Source organism: Macaca thibetana, chromosome 2 (genome assembly GCF_024542745.1).
Source record: "Macaca thibetana thibetana isolate TM-01 chromosome 2, ASM2454274v1, whole genome shotgun sequence".
NCBI classification, from domain to species: domain Eukaryota; kingdom Metazoa; phylum Chordata; class Mammalia; order Primates; family Cercopithecidae; genus Macaca; species Macaca thibetana.
The window spans coordinates 38,976,754-38,989,473 of record NC_065579.1 but is presented as its reverse complement, the minus strand read 5'-3'; the positions used below and the strand labels follow the sequence as shown (position 1 = coordinate 38,989,473).

The 12,720-nt window shown below is 38.1% G+C and overlaps 1 protein-coding gene across 6 annotated transcripts in view; it reads left to right on the top strand.

The window, feature by feature from the left end:
• Nucleotides 1-12,720, top strand: part of STAG1 (stromal antigen 1) — a 398,006-nt gene that overhangs the window by 327,111 nt on the left and 58,175 nt on the right. For all 6 annotated transcript variants that reach the window (XM_050779584.1, XM_050779585.1, XM_050779588.1 and 3 more), the window contains one exon: nucleotides 10,439-10,519. In XM_050779584.1, the coding sequence (XP_050635541.1) occupies nucleotides 10,439-10,519 (81 nt within the window). The remainder of the gene's footprint in view (nucleotides 1-10,438; nucleotides 10,520-12,720) is intronic.

Here is a 12,720-nt window from a genome sequence, read left to right as displayed (position 1 = left end):
ATTTTAATTTGTGTTTTGGAGACGGAGTCTTGCGCTGTCACCCAGGCTGGAGAGTAGTGGTGCGATCTTGGCTCACTGCAACCTCTGCCTCCAGGTTCAACCAATTCTCCTGCCTCTGCCTCCCGAGTAGCTGGGACTACAGTGCACGCTACCATGGCCAGCCAATTTTTATATTTTTAGTAGAAACAGGGTTTCACCATGTTGGCCAGGCTGGTCTCAAACTCCTGACCTCAGGTGATCCACCTACCTCAGCCTCCCAAAGTGCTGGGATTACAGGTGTGAGGCACCATGCCTGGCTTGTGACTTATTATTTATGTTTTTTTTATGTTGATAGAGTAATGCTTTTCTTAGAAGACTACACACTTATTTCCATGACTGAGCTTATAAATTATTTTAGTTACATACTTCTGATTATTCCTTGGTCATACTGTATCAAAACCTTTTAGTATTCTTCTATCCATTTTTTATCTGTCTAGACTCCTAAGTCAAAAAGACATGAATCTAGGTTAATGCCTCCCTTTTCTTCATCAGCACACACACTTTACATCCTACTTGCTGTTTACCTTGTCATTATTCACCAAAAAATGCATTTGGGTGCCAAGTCCTGAGGATATAATGGTGTGCTACAAGCAATCCTTAATCTCATGAGGCTCTTGGTTGTTTTTTATAAATTCTACCCTCTGAATATCTTCTTGCCATACTCTTTTAGCCCTACTACCATATCCTTAGTTTAATCCCTTACAGGTTGGTGCAAAAGTAACTGCGGTTTTTGCCATTACTTTTAATGGCAAAAAAACGCAATTACTTTTGCACCAACCTAGTACTTTCTTTTGAGGTTCACATCAGAACCTTTCTGTTTTAGTAACCTCAGTTTCACCCTCTCTCCATTCTAGGTTCTGTTATAGTAACTCTCAACTATGTGTATGCATGAGAAACTCTGATAATGTTTTTTAAAAAATACCTGACTACTCTCAAATACTGTTGTATGCATGGATTACTTTGCCAATTCTCTATCAAAATTGAAAGTGGATATACCATTCTCTGAGGATTTGTAGTTCCAGGAATTTAGATTATAAATATATACTTGGATGTGTGTACAAAGGCATAGGTGCAAATATGTTCATTGTAGCATTTATGAATATTTAAAATTTAAAACATTCTACATGTTCATCTACAGAGAACCAGTTAAATACAGCAGGATAAAGGATGATGAGAAGATTTATATATACATACATTTAGTTGAAACTTATTTTCAGATGTTTCATAAGAAACTATTGACAGTGGCTTTCTCAGTGGAAAACTAGAGATCTTTAGTGGGGAAGAAAGTTAATTTGAATTGTACACCAGTTATACTGTTGGATATTTTACCATGCACATCTAATTTTTTTTTTTTTTTTTTTTTTTTTTTTTGAGATAGAGTCTTGCTCTGTCGCCCAGGCTGGAGTGCAGTGGCACGATCTCGGCTCACTGCAACCTCCGGCTCCTGGGTTCAAGCGATCTACTGCCTCAGCCTCCCATCTAATGCTTTTTAAATTAAAATACAGTCCAGGCACAGTGACTCGTGCTTGTAATCCCAACACTTTGGGAGGCTGAGGTGAGCAGATCACCTGAGGTCAGGAGTTTGAGACCAGCTTGTCCAACATGATGAAACTCTGTCTCTACTAAAAATACAAAAAATTGCTCAGCATGGTGGCATACACCTGTAATCCCAGATACTTGAGAGGCTGAGGCATGACAATGACTTGAACCCGGGAGGTAGAGGTTGCAGTGAGCCAAGATCGCACCACTGCACTCCAGTCTAGGTGACAGAGTGAGACTCTGTCTCAAAATAAAAAACAATTGTTTAGCAATGAACAATTGAAAAGTGAAATATTATGAAATGTATGAAATGTATAAATGTATTATTTACAATAGCGCCAAAAACATGAAACATTCAGGTATAAATCTAACAAAGTATGTGCAAGATATGTATGCTGAAAAGTATAAAACATTAATGAAAGAGGCCGGGCGCGGTGGCTTACACCTGTAATCCCAGCACTTTGGGAGACTGAGGCATGCGGACCACCTGAGGTTAGGAGTTCGAGACCAGCCCGGCCAATATGGCAAAATGCTATCTCTACTAAAAATACAAAATTAGCTGGGCATGATGGCACATGCCTATAATCCCAGCTACTCGGGAGGCTGAGACAGGAGAATCGCTCGAACCCGGAAGGCCGAGATTGCAGTGAACTGAGATTGCGCAACTGCGCTCCAGCCTGGGCAACAAGAGCAAAACTCCCTCTCTCAAAAAAAAAAGAGAGATTGCAAAAAGAGAATATAATCTCTACACCACACTGTTGACATATGATTTTTCTTTTTACTCTTCCTTGTTTCCGATATTTGGAATTTATATGTAAGCTTGACAATACAATTTCAGAGTCTTGAGTTGCCAAGAATTAATGTGCATTAGCCTGCTTCGTAATCCATTCTTTGGGAAATGGATTCTTTGGGAAATCTTTTAATTCTTTAATCACGGAAGTTAACCTTTTATTGCATGAATTTTTTACTTGAGTTTTTCATGCTTCTAATTATATATGTTTTTTAACTTAGGATCTAGTATCCTGCTAATAATACAGTACATTGATTGGATAATCCCCCATTTCCTAGAATTTATGAATCTTCTCTCTTTACTGAATTGTTTGCTACTTTGTATCACTGAGGATTTGCATCAGTGTTTGTGTATTTCTTAACATTTCCTTAAAAATGTTACAGTGAATTTTACTCTGCCGTATTATTTTGAATTGTTGTACAGCAAAATTGACTAATTTTTCTATTTATGTACAGTCTTATGAATTTTAATGTGTTTAGATTTTTGTAGTCATCAAGATACAGAACAATTTCACCATCCCAGAAGACTTCTTCATACCATCCTTTTAGTCATATGCTCACCCTAGCCAAAACTCATGGACATCAGTGATTATTTTTCATTATGATAGTTTCATCTTTCTAAGATTTCCAAATAAATGAAATCATACAACATGTAACTGTTTAGAGCATAATGTCTTTCACTGAGTATAGTGTCTTCCCGGAATTAATGTTTTTGAAATTAATTAAGGTTGTGTGTCAAAGTTGGTTCCTTTTTACTGCTGAATAATATGCCACTGTGTGGATACTTCAGTTTGCTTTATCCATCTGGCCACTGAAGGATATTGAGTTGTGTCCAGCATTTGCCTGTCACAACTAAGTCTGTCATGAACATTTGTATGCAAATTTTTGTCTGAATTGATAAATACTCATTTCTATTAAGTAAATGCCCGGAGTAAAATTGCTAGGTTTTATGGTAATTATATATCTATTAGAAACTGTCAAACCGTTTTCCAGAGTGGCTGTACCATTCTGCATTCCTGCCAACAATGTATGAGCTTCAGTTACTGTGTATCATCATTGGTACTTGATAATTTTTACTTTAGCCATCCTTCTAAGTATATAGTGGTATCTTATCATGCTTTTAACATATTTTTCCTTTTTTCCTCTTTTTTTTTTTTTTTTTGAGACAGAGTCTCATTCTGTGGCCTAGGCTGGAGTGCAGTGGCACGATCTGGGATTACAGACACCTTCTACCACAGCCAGCTAATTTTTGGTATTTTTAGTAGAAACGGGATTTGCCACATTACCCTGGCTGGTCTTGAACTCCTGGGCTCAAGCTATCTGCCCACCTTGGCCTCCCAAAGTGCAGGGATTACAGGCATGAACCACCACACCTGGCCTAACATATATTTTTCCTCATACTAAAGATGTTGAGGCTGGATGCACTGTCCCACGCCTATAATCCCAGCACTTTGGGAGGTCGAGACAGGAGGATCGTTTGAGCCCAGGAGTTTGAGATCAGCCTGGCCAACATGATGAAACCCCGTCTCTACTAAAAATACAAAAATTAGCTGGTCATGCTAGCACACATCTGTAATCCTAGCTACTCAGAAAGCTGAGGCATGAGAATTCCTTGAACCTGGGAGGCGGAGGTTGCAGTGAATCGAGATCATGCCACTGTGTGTACTGCAGCCTGGGCAACAGAGTGAGACTTTGTCTGAAAAAAACAACAACAAAAAAAGGTGTTTTTTCATGTGTTTATTTATTTGCCAGCCTTATATCCTCTTTGGGAAAACCATATTGATTATTTGCATCTAAATGCTCATTTTGAAGAGGATGTTAATTGTCACTCTTATGAACCCAGTCTAAAAATGATAGACCAATACTGGCTGTCAGACACAATTAAGTTTAGTTCACTCTTTTATCATGCACCTGTCCACTAAAAAGTTTGAGCCTCCTTCTATTTAAGGTCTCTTGCCAACAGAAAAATAGAAGAGCCCAGATTTTCCACTGTCATTACATGGATTTTTTTAGGATTTTAAACATATCCTATAGGTGTGGATAATATGCATGTATACACACACACATACATGCATAATTATTTTCCTGTTATTCTCTAGTCTTAATTCAGAGTTTATTTTCCATGTAAACTCAGTTTTCTAAACTTAAACATTCCAGAAACTTTACATTAATAATAAAATTAATCTTGAAGATGTGCAATATCTGTCATTAGCCACAAGCTGAATGATTCTCACTGATTCAGCCAGCTAGTCAGAGATACGAAGGTATAGTTCTTTTAAAGAACTATTAAGGGGCTAATAATTTTTTTTGATTAAAGTAGTGCTGGCTGCTATAATCAATTAATTTCAAAATCTCAGTGGCTTAACACATAGGAATTTATTTCTCATACCCATAACCATAAAGTATCATTAGGGGAAGTAGGGTGTTATTGCTCTCCCCAGTCATTCAGGGACCAAAGTTTTCCTGGGGTGTTGGTGTCCTGGCAGACAGAAGATAGAAAGAAAAGGCACTCCTGCTTGTTAATTTACCTAGAAATGTACAATACATGTTAGTGTTTCCTCCCAGGAACAGCATTTCCTCATGGAAACAGGAGGATGGAGAAGGTGGGTTGGAAGAAATTATTAGTCATCAGACAAATAATGACTTGCTGTCATTTGATGATCCTCTCCAGGCTCAGAGCAATGTTAATCAAAGGCAGAAGGGGTATGGTACTCAAGGTTGCAACAGTGGCTTTTGCCTTTTGCAATTTTTTATTCCTTGTTTCTTGTTTCATTTGTCCTCCAGAAAGACAAAGTTACTGAATAATGATTTCTGAACAAGTTAGGATAACATTGCTGGTGTGGAGGATAAAATATCAAAATGACTAAGAGTGAAGCTTGATAGGAGAAGTTCTGAATTTTCTTTTGGTGTCGATAAGCTATATTGTTATGGAATTATGTCTGTGAGAAAGCAGAATGTTTCCCAGTCAATGAGAGCAAGCTTTTTATTTTAAGGTAATGCAGTGGAGTCCCTTTAAAAGTAAATTAAAAAGGAATACCAATGTGTGAAACAGATTAGAATGGGAATTCTATATTTGTAACAGGTAATGGGATGACCAAATGTCTCTGTTCCCTTATAACCCCTGACAAGAAACTTCTTTAAAACTGTGAAACAGCCTGAAATATTTCTAGTGTAGGATAATAGAAAAGTAGAAGGAAAGGAAGTGATATTTATAATGAGTAGGACAATGACATAACCAAAATAAAGCAATTCTTCTTCAACATTACTTTTTTCCAGCTTAATTTCTCGTTGATTACTATTAATTTATGTATCACTCTTCTAGTAATTTAACAAATACGGTTTCAAATTCAAGGGAATTTTTAAAATCTTGTCTTTCTTTTCCATTCAGACCTCATTATTATTGTACTTAATATTATAATTTAGAATTTACCTTAAGGTATCTCAGGACCATTGAACATCTTCTAGTGTAGTAGGGTGATTTGTTTAGCACTAATGTTTATAACTTGACAGTGTTCCAATAGTCTATTTTCTGCATTCTGACATGAGTCAGTCATTTAATTATGTTTAATAAAATCCTGACATGATCTCATTAATGTTGCACCAAAGGCAGCACCACTTATTCCTCTAAATTCCTCTAATTCTTTTTTCTTTCCTTTTTTGTTTTCTTTTTCTTTGCTTTTTTTTTTTTTTAAAGTCAGGCTCTGTCGCCCAGGCTGGAGTGCATTGGTGTGATCTTGACTCATACAACCTCTGCCTCCCAGGTTCAAATCATTCTCCTGCCTCAGCCTCCCCAGTAACCAGGAATACAGGCATGTGCCACCACGCTTGGCTAATTTTTTGTATTTTTAGTAGAGACAGGGTTTTGCCATGTTGACCAGGCTGGTCTATAACTCCTGACCTCAGGTAATCCACCCACCTTGGCCTCCCAAAGTTCTGGGATTACAGGCATGAGCCACTGCACCCAGGACCAGTTATTCCTCATACCTCCAATTCTTAAGAGTTATTGTCAGTCTCAAGTAGGCACATTGGAAGTATCTTTTGCTTGAGTGATCTGAAACCTTAAAATTTATTATTTTTTTTCTTTTTTAGACAGAGTCTCACTCTGTCACCCATGCTGGAGTACAGTGGCATGATCTCGACTCACTGCAACCTTCGCCTCCTGGGTTAAAGTGATTCTCACGTCTCAGCCTCCAAGTAGCTTGGACTACAGGTGCGTACCACCACGCCCGGTAATTTTTTGTATTTTTAATAGAGACGGGGTTTCACCATGTTGGCCAGGCTGGTGTGGAACTCCTGACCTTAGGTGATCCACCTGCCTTGGCCTCCCAAAATGCTGGGATTACAGACATGAACCACTGCGCCTGGCCTGAAACCTGAAAATTTTAAAGTAAAATCAGCTAGGCCGGGCATGGTGGCTCACACCTGTAATCCCACTTTGGGAGGCTGAGGTGGGCGGATCACAAGCTCAGGAGTTCGAGACCAGCCTAGCCAACATAGTGAAACCCCATCTGTACTGAAAATACAAAAATTAGCCCGGTATGGTGGCAAGCGCCTGTAGTCCCAGCTACTCAGGTGGCTGAGGCTGGAGAATCCCATGAACCCGGGAGGAGGAGGTTGCAGTGAGCCAAGACATGAGCTAGAGTCATTGCACTCTAGCCTGGGTGACAGAGTGAGATTCCATCTCAAAAAAAAAAAAAAAAAGTAAAATCAGCTGTAACTCACAACTAGTTCCTGCAGCATTCTACTTATTGATTTCCCTTTTAACTTACTATCTACATATGTTTACCTTTATGGTTTGTAGTTTATCCAGTGGAGAAGATAATAGTGACACTAGATAAATTTACTGATTAAATAATGGAATACTGGCTGGGCGCGATGGCTCACACCTGTAATCCCAGCACTTTGGGAGGTCGAGGCAGGTGGATCACCTGAGGTCAGGAGTTAGAGACCAGCCTGACCAACATGGTGAACCCTGTCTCTACTAAAAATACAAAAATTAGCCAGGCGTGGTGGCACTTGCCTGTAATCCCAGCTGCTCAGGAGGCTGAGGCAGGAGAACCGTTTAACCCGCCACTGCACTCTAGCCTGGGGGACAGCAAGACTCGATCTCAAAAAATAAAATAAAATAAATGAATATCAATATTAAGTATGCTTTATTGCAAAAAGATACATCATTTATTCAAAAAATGTAGTAAACATTTTGTGTACAAAAATGCAATAAAAGACCTATCCAAAGCCTGGGTGACAGTGCAAGACTCCGTCTCAAAAAAAAAACTGAAAAGGTGCTCAACCTCATTGTATTTAGAGAAATGTAAAATTAAAACCACTACTCATATGTAATAGAATTTCCAAACTTAAGTAATCTGATATCAAGTGTTGGTAGAAATGTGAAGACACAGCAACTGTCAATGACTAGTAGATACACTTTGGATAACAGTTTGGGAATATCTAATAACATTATACATACACATACTGTATGATCCAGAAGTCCTAGTCTTAGAGCGTCAGGAATAGGATTTTGTCTCTGTTTTCCAGAGAGACAGATAACAGAATTCAGGAAAGTAAGATTGATTAAAGATTACAACGTAAAAGAGAGCTCCAATTTGGATAGGTTTTTTACTACATTTTTGTTTGAATACTTGATGTATCTTACTGCAATAAAGCATACTTAATATCTATATTCTCAAAATGCGGTCTGGGAACCCACGGGAGGTTTCCAGGAGAGGTCCATGAAGTCAAAACTATTTTTACAATAAGATCAAGATGTTATTTCCTTTTTTCACTCTCATTCTCTTGCAAGTGTACAGGTGGGGTATTGGTGTCATAGCAAGGAATATTCATGTTATCTACAAAGGTTATTAAACCGTACCTTCTTTTCCCAAACTACTTTGTGAGACTGGGTTTTTTTCGTATACTTCAGTGAAAACAATATATTGTAACATAATCCAAAACAGGAAAATTCAGTTGTTTTCTATTAAGACAGTCCTTAAAGATTTGCAAAAATGTAAAACAGTGCTACTCTTATTAAATATTCTTTCCTTTAGAAAATTTATTTTGAGGCCGGGTGCAGTGGCTCACGCCTGTAATCCCAACATTTTGGGAGGCCGAGGCAGGCAGATCACGAAGTCAGCAATTCGAGACCAGCCTGGCCAACATGGTGAAACCCTGTCTCTACTAAAAATACAAAAATTAGCCAGGCATGGTGGCGGGCGCCTGTAACCCCAGCTACTCCGGAACCTAAGCCAGGAGAATCGCTTGAACCCGGGAGGCGGAGGTTGCAGTGAGCCAAGAATGCACCATTGCACTCCAGCCTGGGAAACAAAGTGAGACTTCATCTCAAAAAAAAAAAATTATTTTGTTTTGGGGCCGGGTGCGGTGGCTCACGCCTGTGGTCCCTAGCACTTTGGGAGGCAGAGGTGGGAGGATCGCCTGATCTCAGAAGTTCGAGACCAGCCTGGGCAACATGGCAAAACCCCATCTCTACTAAAATACAAAAAAATTAGTCGGGCGTGCGGCTGTAGTCCTAGCTGCTCGGGAGGCTGAGGTAGGAGAATTGTTTGAACCCGGGAGATGGAGTTTGCAGTGAGCCGAGATCATGCCACTGCGCTCCAGCCTGGGCGACAGAGCAAGACTCTGTCTCAAAAAAAAAAAAAAGGAAAATTTATTGATAATCGGGTACCATGGCTCAGACCTGTAGTCCTAGCAGTATGGGACACCAAGGCAGGTGGATTGCTTGAGTCTGGGAGTTCGAGACCAGCCTGTGCATCATGGCGAAACCCCGCCTCTAATCAAAATACAAAAGTTAACCAGACATGATGGTGCATGCCTGTAGTCCCAGCTACTTGGGAGGCTGAGGTGGGAGGGCCACCTGAGCCAGCGAGGCTGAGGCCACAGTGGCCGTGATCACACCACTGCACTCCAGCCTGAGTGACAAAGTGAGACCCTGTCTCAAAAAAAAAAAAAAAGTTTATTTATTTTCAGAAAGTTTTATTATTTGTTATGTAATAAATTTTTTAAGTGAATTAAGTATTTTATAAATATTTCTTAGTTTTAGTTTCTAATACAATAGTATTGAGAGATATAACCCACATAAGGAAAAACTCTTTTGGACTCTTAGTAGCTTTTAAGAGTACAAACAGATCCTGAGAACTAAAAACTCTGAAAACCTCTGCCCTAGAAAAATGCATGCAGAGTGCACCAAGAGACATCTATAAGCATGTTCATCACAATATGATCCATAATGGCCTAAAACTCAAAGCAGTGTAAAAGTTTATCAATGATAGATGAATAGGGAATATTCTAAATATTACACAGAACTAAAAACTAATGAACTCTAGGTATGTGCAACATCAATAAATCTGAAACGTAAATGTTAAATGAAAAAGTCAGACTCAAAGTAATACATATTGTATGATTACATTTATGTATTGTTTAATGATATGCATAAAAATCTTTAGGAATGCAGACTTAGGTAATTAAAATATGCCAATTCCCAAATAACCCATAATAACTGTTGCCCTTGGGAGAAAAAAGATGCTATATTGGGAGTAGATGCTAGCAATGTTTTATTTCCTGATGTGGGTGGTAGTTACATAGGTATTTTTTGCTTTATATTCATTAAGCTTTATACTCATAAGTGTACTTTTTGATGTGACTATTTTCACATTAAAGTTCTTTAAAACAAGTAGAAGTTTTCTTATAAAATGTGGGTAAATACTTTAGATTCAGTTATTTCAACTATAAAATTTGGATAAAAATAATTTCATCAGTCTCCTTTTAAAAATTTGACTAAGCAAAATATTCATGACACTACATTTTTGTTTAAACATAGTGCTATTTCAATCTATATTTATTCCCATATGTTGTGTCTTTATTCTCCAGATTGATATATTGGTTTGTCCTTTTTAACCAAATATTTTATACATTCTCATTAATTATACAAAAATTTGGACTTGAAGCTATACTATCAAATAACAACTGTGATAAATATTATTATCTTAGCACAGTGCAAACAGATTATCTCATTTTTTTTGAATTTTTCATTAAAAAATTTTTTTTTCATTTGATACAGATAGTCGTGCAAGCACTGCAGTGTTCCCATTACTCGATTCTTTGGCAGTTGGTGAAAATTACTGATGGTTCTCCTTCCAAAGTAAGTAAGAGTTTCTGTAGGCAGAAGGGTTATTACTGAAATAATAACCTTGCTTAACTATTTAATAATTTACTATTATCTGTTATTGTATAATATAAATTATTGTAATATTTAATAAAATATATGATTATTACCAGTTCTTGGTTTATCTTATGAGTAAGTATACATTTACCTCTTTGGGAAGAGCCAGAATCTTCAAGCAAAAGACACATAGTTATGTGTGTGTATATATATGTACACACGCACACAGATTAAAACTTCTTATATAAAATCACTGTAGTAGACACAAGAGCTCTGATAGGTAACATGCTATTAAAAAGAATAACATTGAGGCCGTGCATGGTGGCTCACGCCTATAATCCCAGCACTTTGGGAGGCCAAGGCAGGCAGATCACTTGAGGTCAGGGGTTCAAGAACAGCCTGGCCAACATGGTGAAACTCCGTCTCTACTAAGAATACAAAAATTAGTTGGGCATGGTGGTACCCATCTGTAGTCCCAGCTACTCAGGAGGCTGAGGCAGGAGAATCACTTGAACCCAGGAGGTAGAGGTTGCAGTGAGCTCAGATCACACCACTGCCCTCCAGCCTGAGCGACAGAGTGAGAGACTCTGTCTCAAAAAAAAAAAAAAGAACACAAACATTAGCCGGATGTGGTGTTGGGCACCTGTAATCCCAGCTACTGAGGAGGCTGAGGCAGGAGAATCGCTTGAACCCAGGAGGCAGAGGTTACAGTGAGCCAAGATCGTGCCATTGCACTCCAGCCTGGGCAACAAGAACAAAACTCCATCTCACAAAAAAAAAAAAGAATAACATCATTGAAAGGTAATAGTATGTAGCTTTTGATTCTGGCAGTATGATACCTAGAGAGACACAAAGTGAACAACTCTTTTGAAGATAAAAACAACTTAAAATGTTGGGTAAATTTTTTTTTTATTTTAATGTATCCATGACCATGCAAAACAGAAAGAAAAATGGGGGCTAGGGATTAAATGAAAAGTAAGATCAAGAAAGCCAAAAAGAGCACTGAAGACTGCTTTACCTTGAGGATCGTTTCTAATGTACAGTCCAAGGTCCGTCCAGGATAGAATGTCTCATAGGTGGCCACATCTCTCAGATTATTTTGGAATCCTAATGAGCTACTCTCAGCACAGTGGTGAACTAGAAATAAACCCACTCCAGTTTCCTTCAGGGGCTGGGGGATTATAAGGAAAAGAGTCTGTCTTAAAATGTGTCATTGATTTTAATGGGGAAAAATAAATCTCCCATGAAAATTTATAACTATGACTTAGCTTTTGCGTAGGTTTTCACCTGAATTCATACTATTTTGATGGTAAAAAAGAAAGAAAAAAAGTTGAGATTTTGATTAAGTGTTCTATAATGGTGATATCCCCAACCACCTAACAAAATCAAATCCAAGTCTCTTCTGAAGGAACTTGCCTTAAAGAATTTTCCACAAGTAAAACCTTAAGCAAAGTGAGCTCACAGCAAAAATATCACTTGTGAAAACAGCCATGAAGAGAATCAGACAAAAAATACTTCACATTGGAATTATCTGACACAAATATAAAATAAATGTTTCAGTTATTTCATGTGATGAGAGGCCTGAATGTAAGAAGCAAACATTTGATAAAGAATCAAATAAAGATATTAGTATGTTTGTATATCTTCCTCTTAAGAAAACAAGCTGTTTAAACAGTAAAGATGATTAATGCATTTGCATATAGAACCAACAGCTTGATATGGAGTGTTATTTTTTCAGAGTAAGAATTTTTTTCTTTTCTGAGTAATAATTTGAGGATCTCTGCATTTAGAAAGTAGTAGGATTTTTAAATTCTTTCTAATTAGAAGAATGGTAATATATGGGTTAGCCTCTTGGTTTTTCTCTTTTATTAGTAATTTCAGTCTTAAAAAGCAAAAATAACAGTTAACCTTTTATTAGTAATGAAAGCCACTTTAAAACTGTTACAGCCAGGCACGGTGGCTCGCGCCTCTAATCCCAGCACTTTGGGATGCCAAGGCGGGCAGATCACAAGGTCAAGAGATCGAGACCAGCCTGGCCAATATGGTGAAACCCTGTCTCTACTAAAAATACAAAAATTAGTTGGGTGTGGTGGCGGGCGCCTGTAGTCCCAGCTACTCAGAAGGCTGAGGCAGGAGAATCGCTTGAACCCAGGAGGCGGAGGTTGCAGTGAACCAAGATC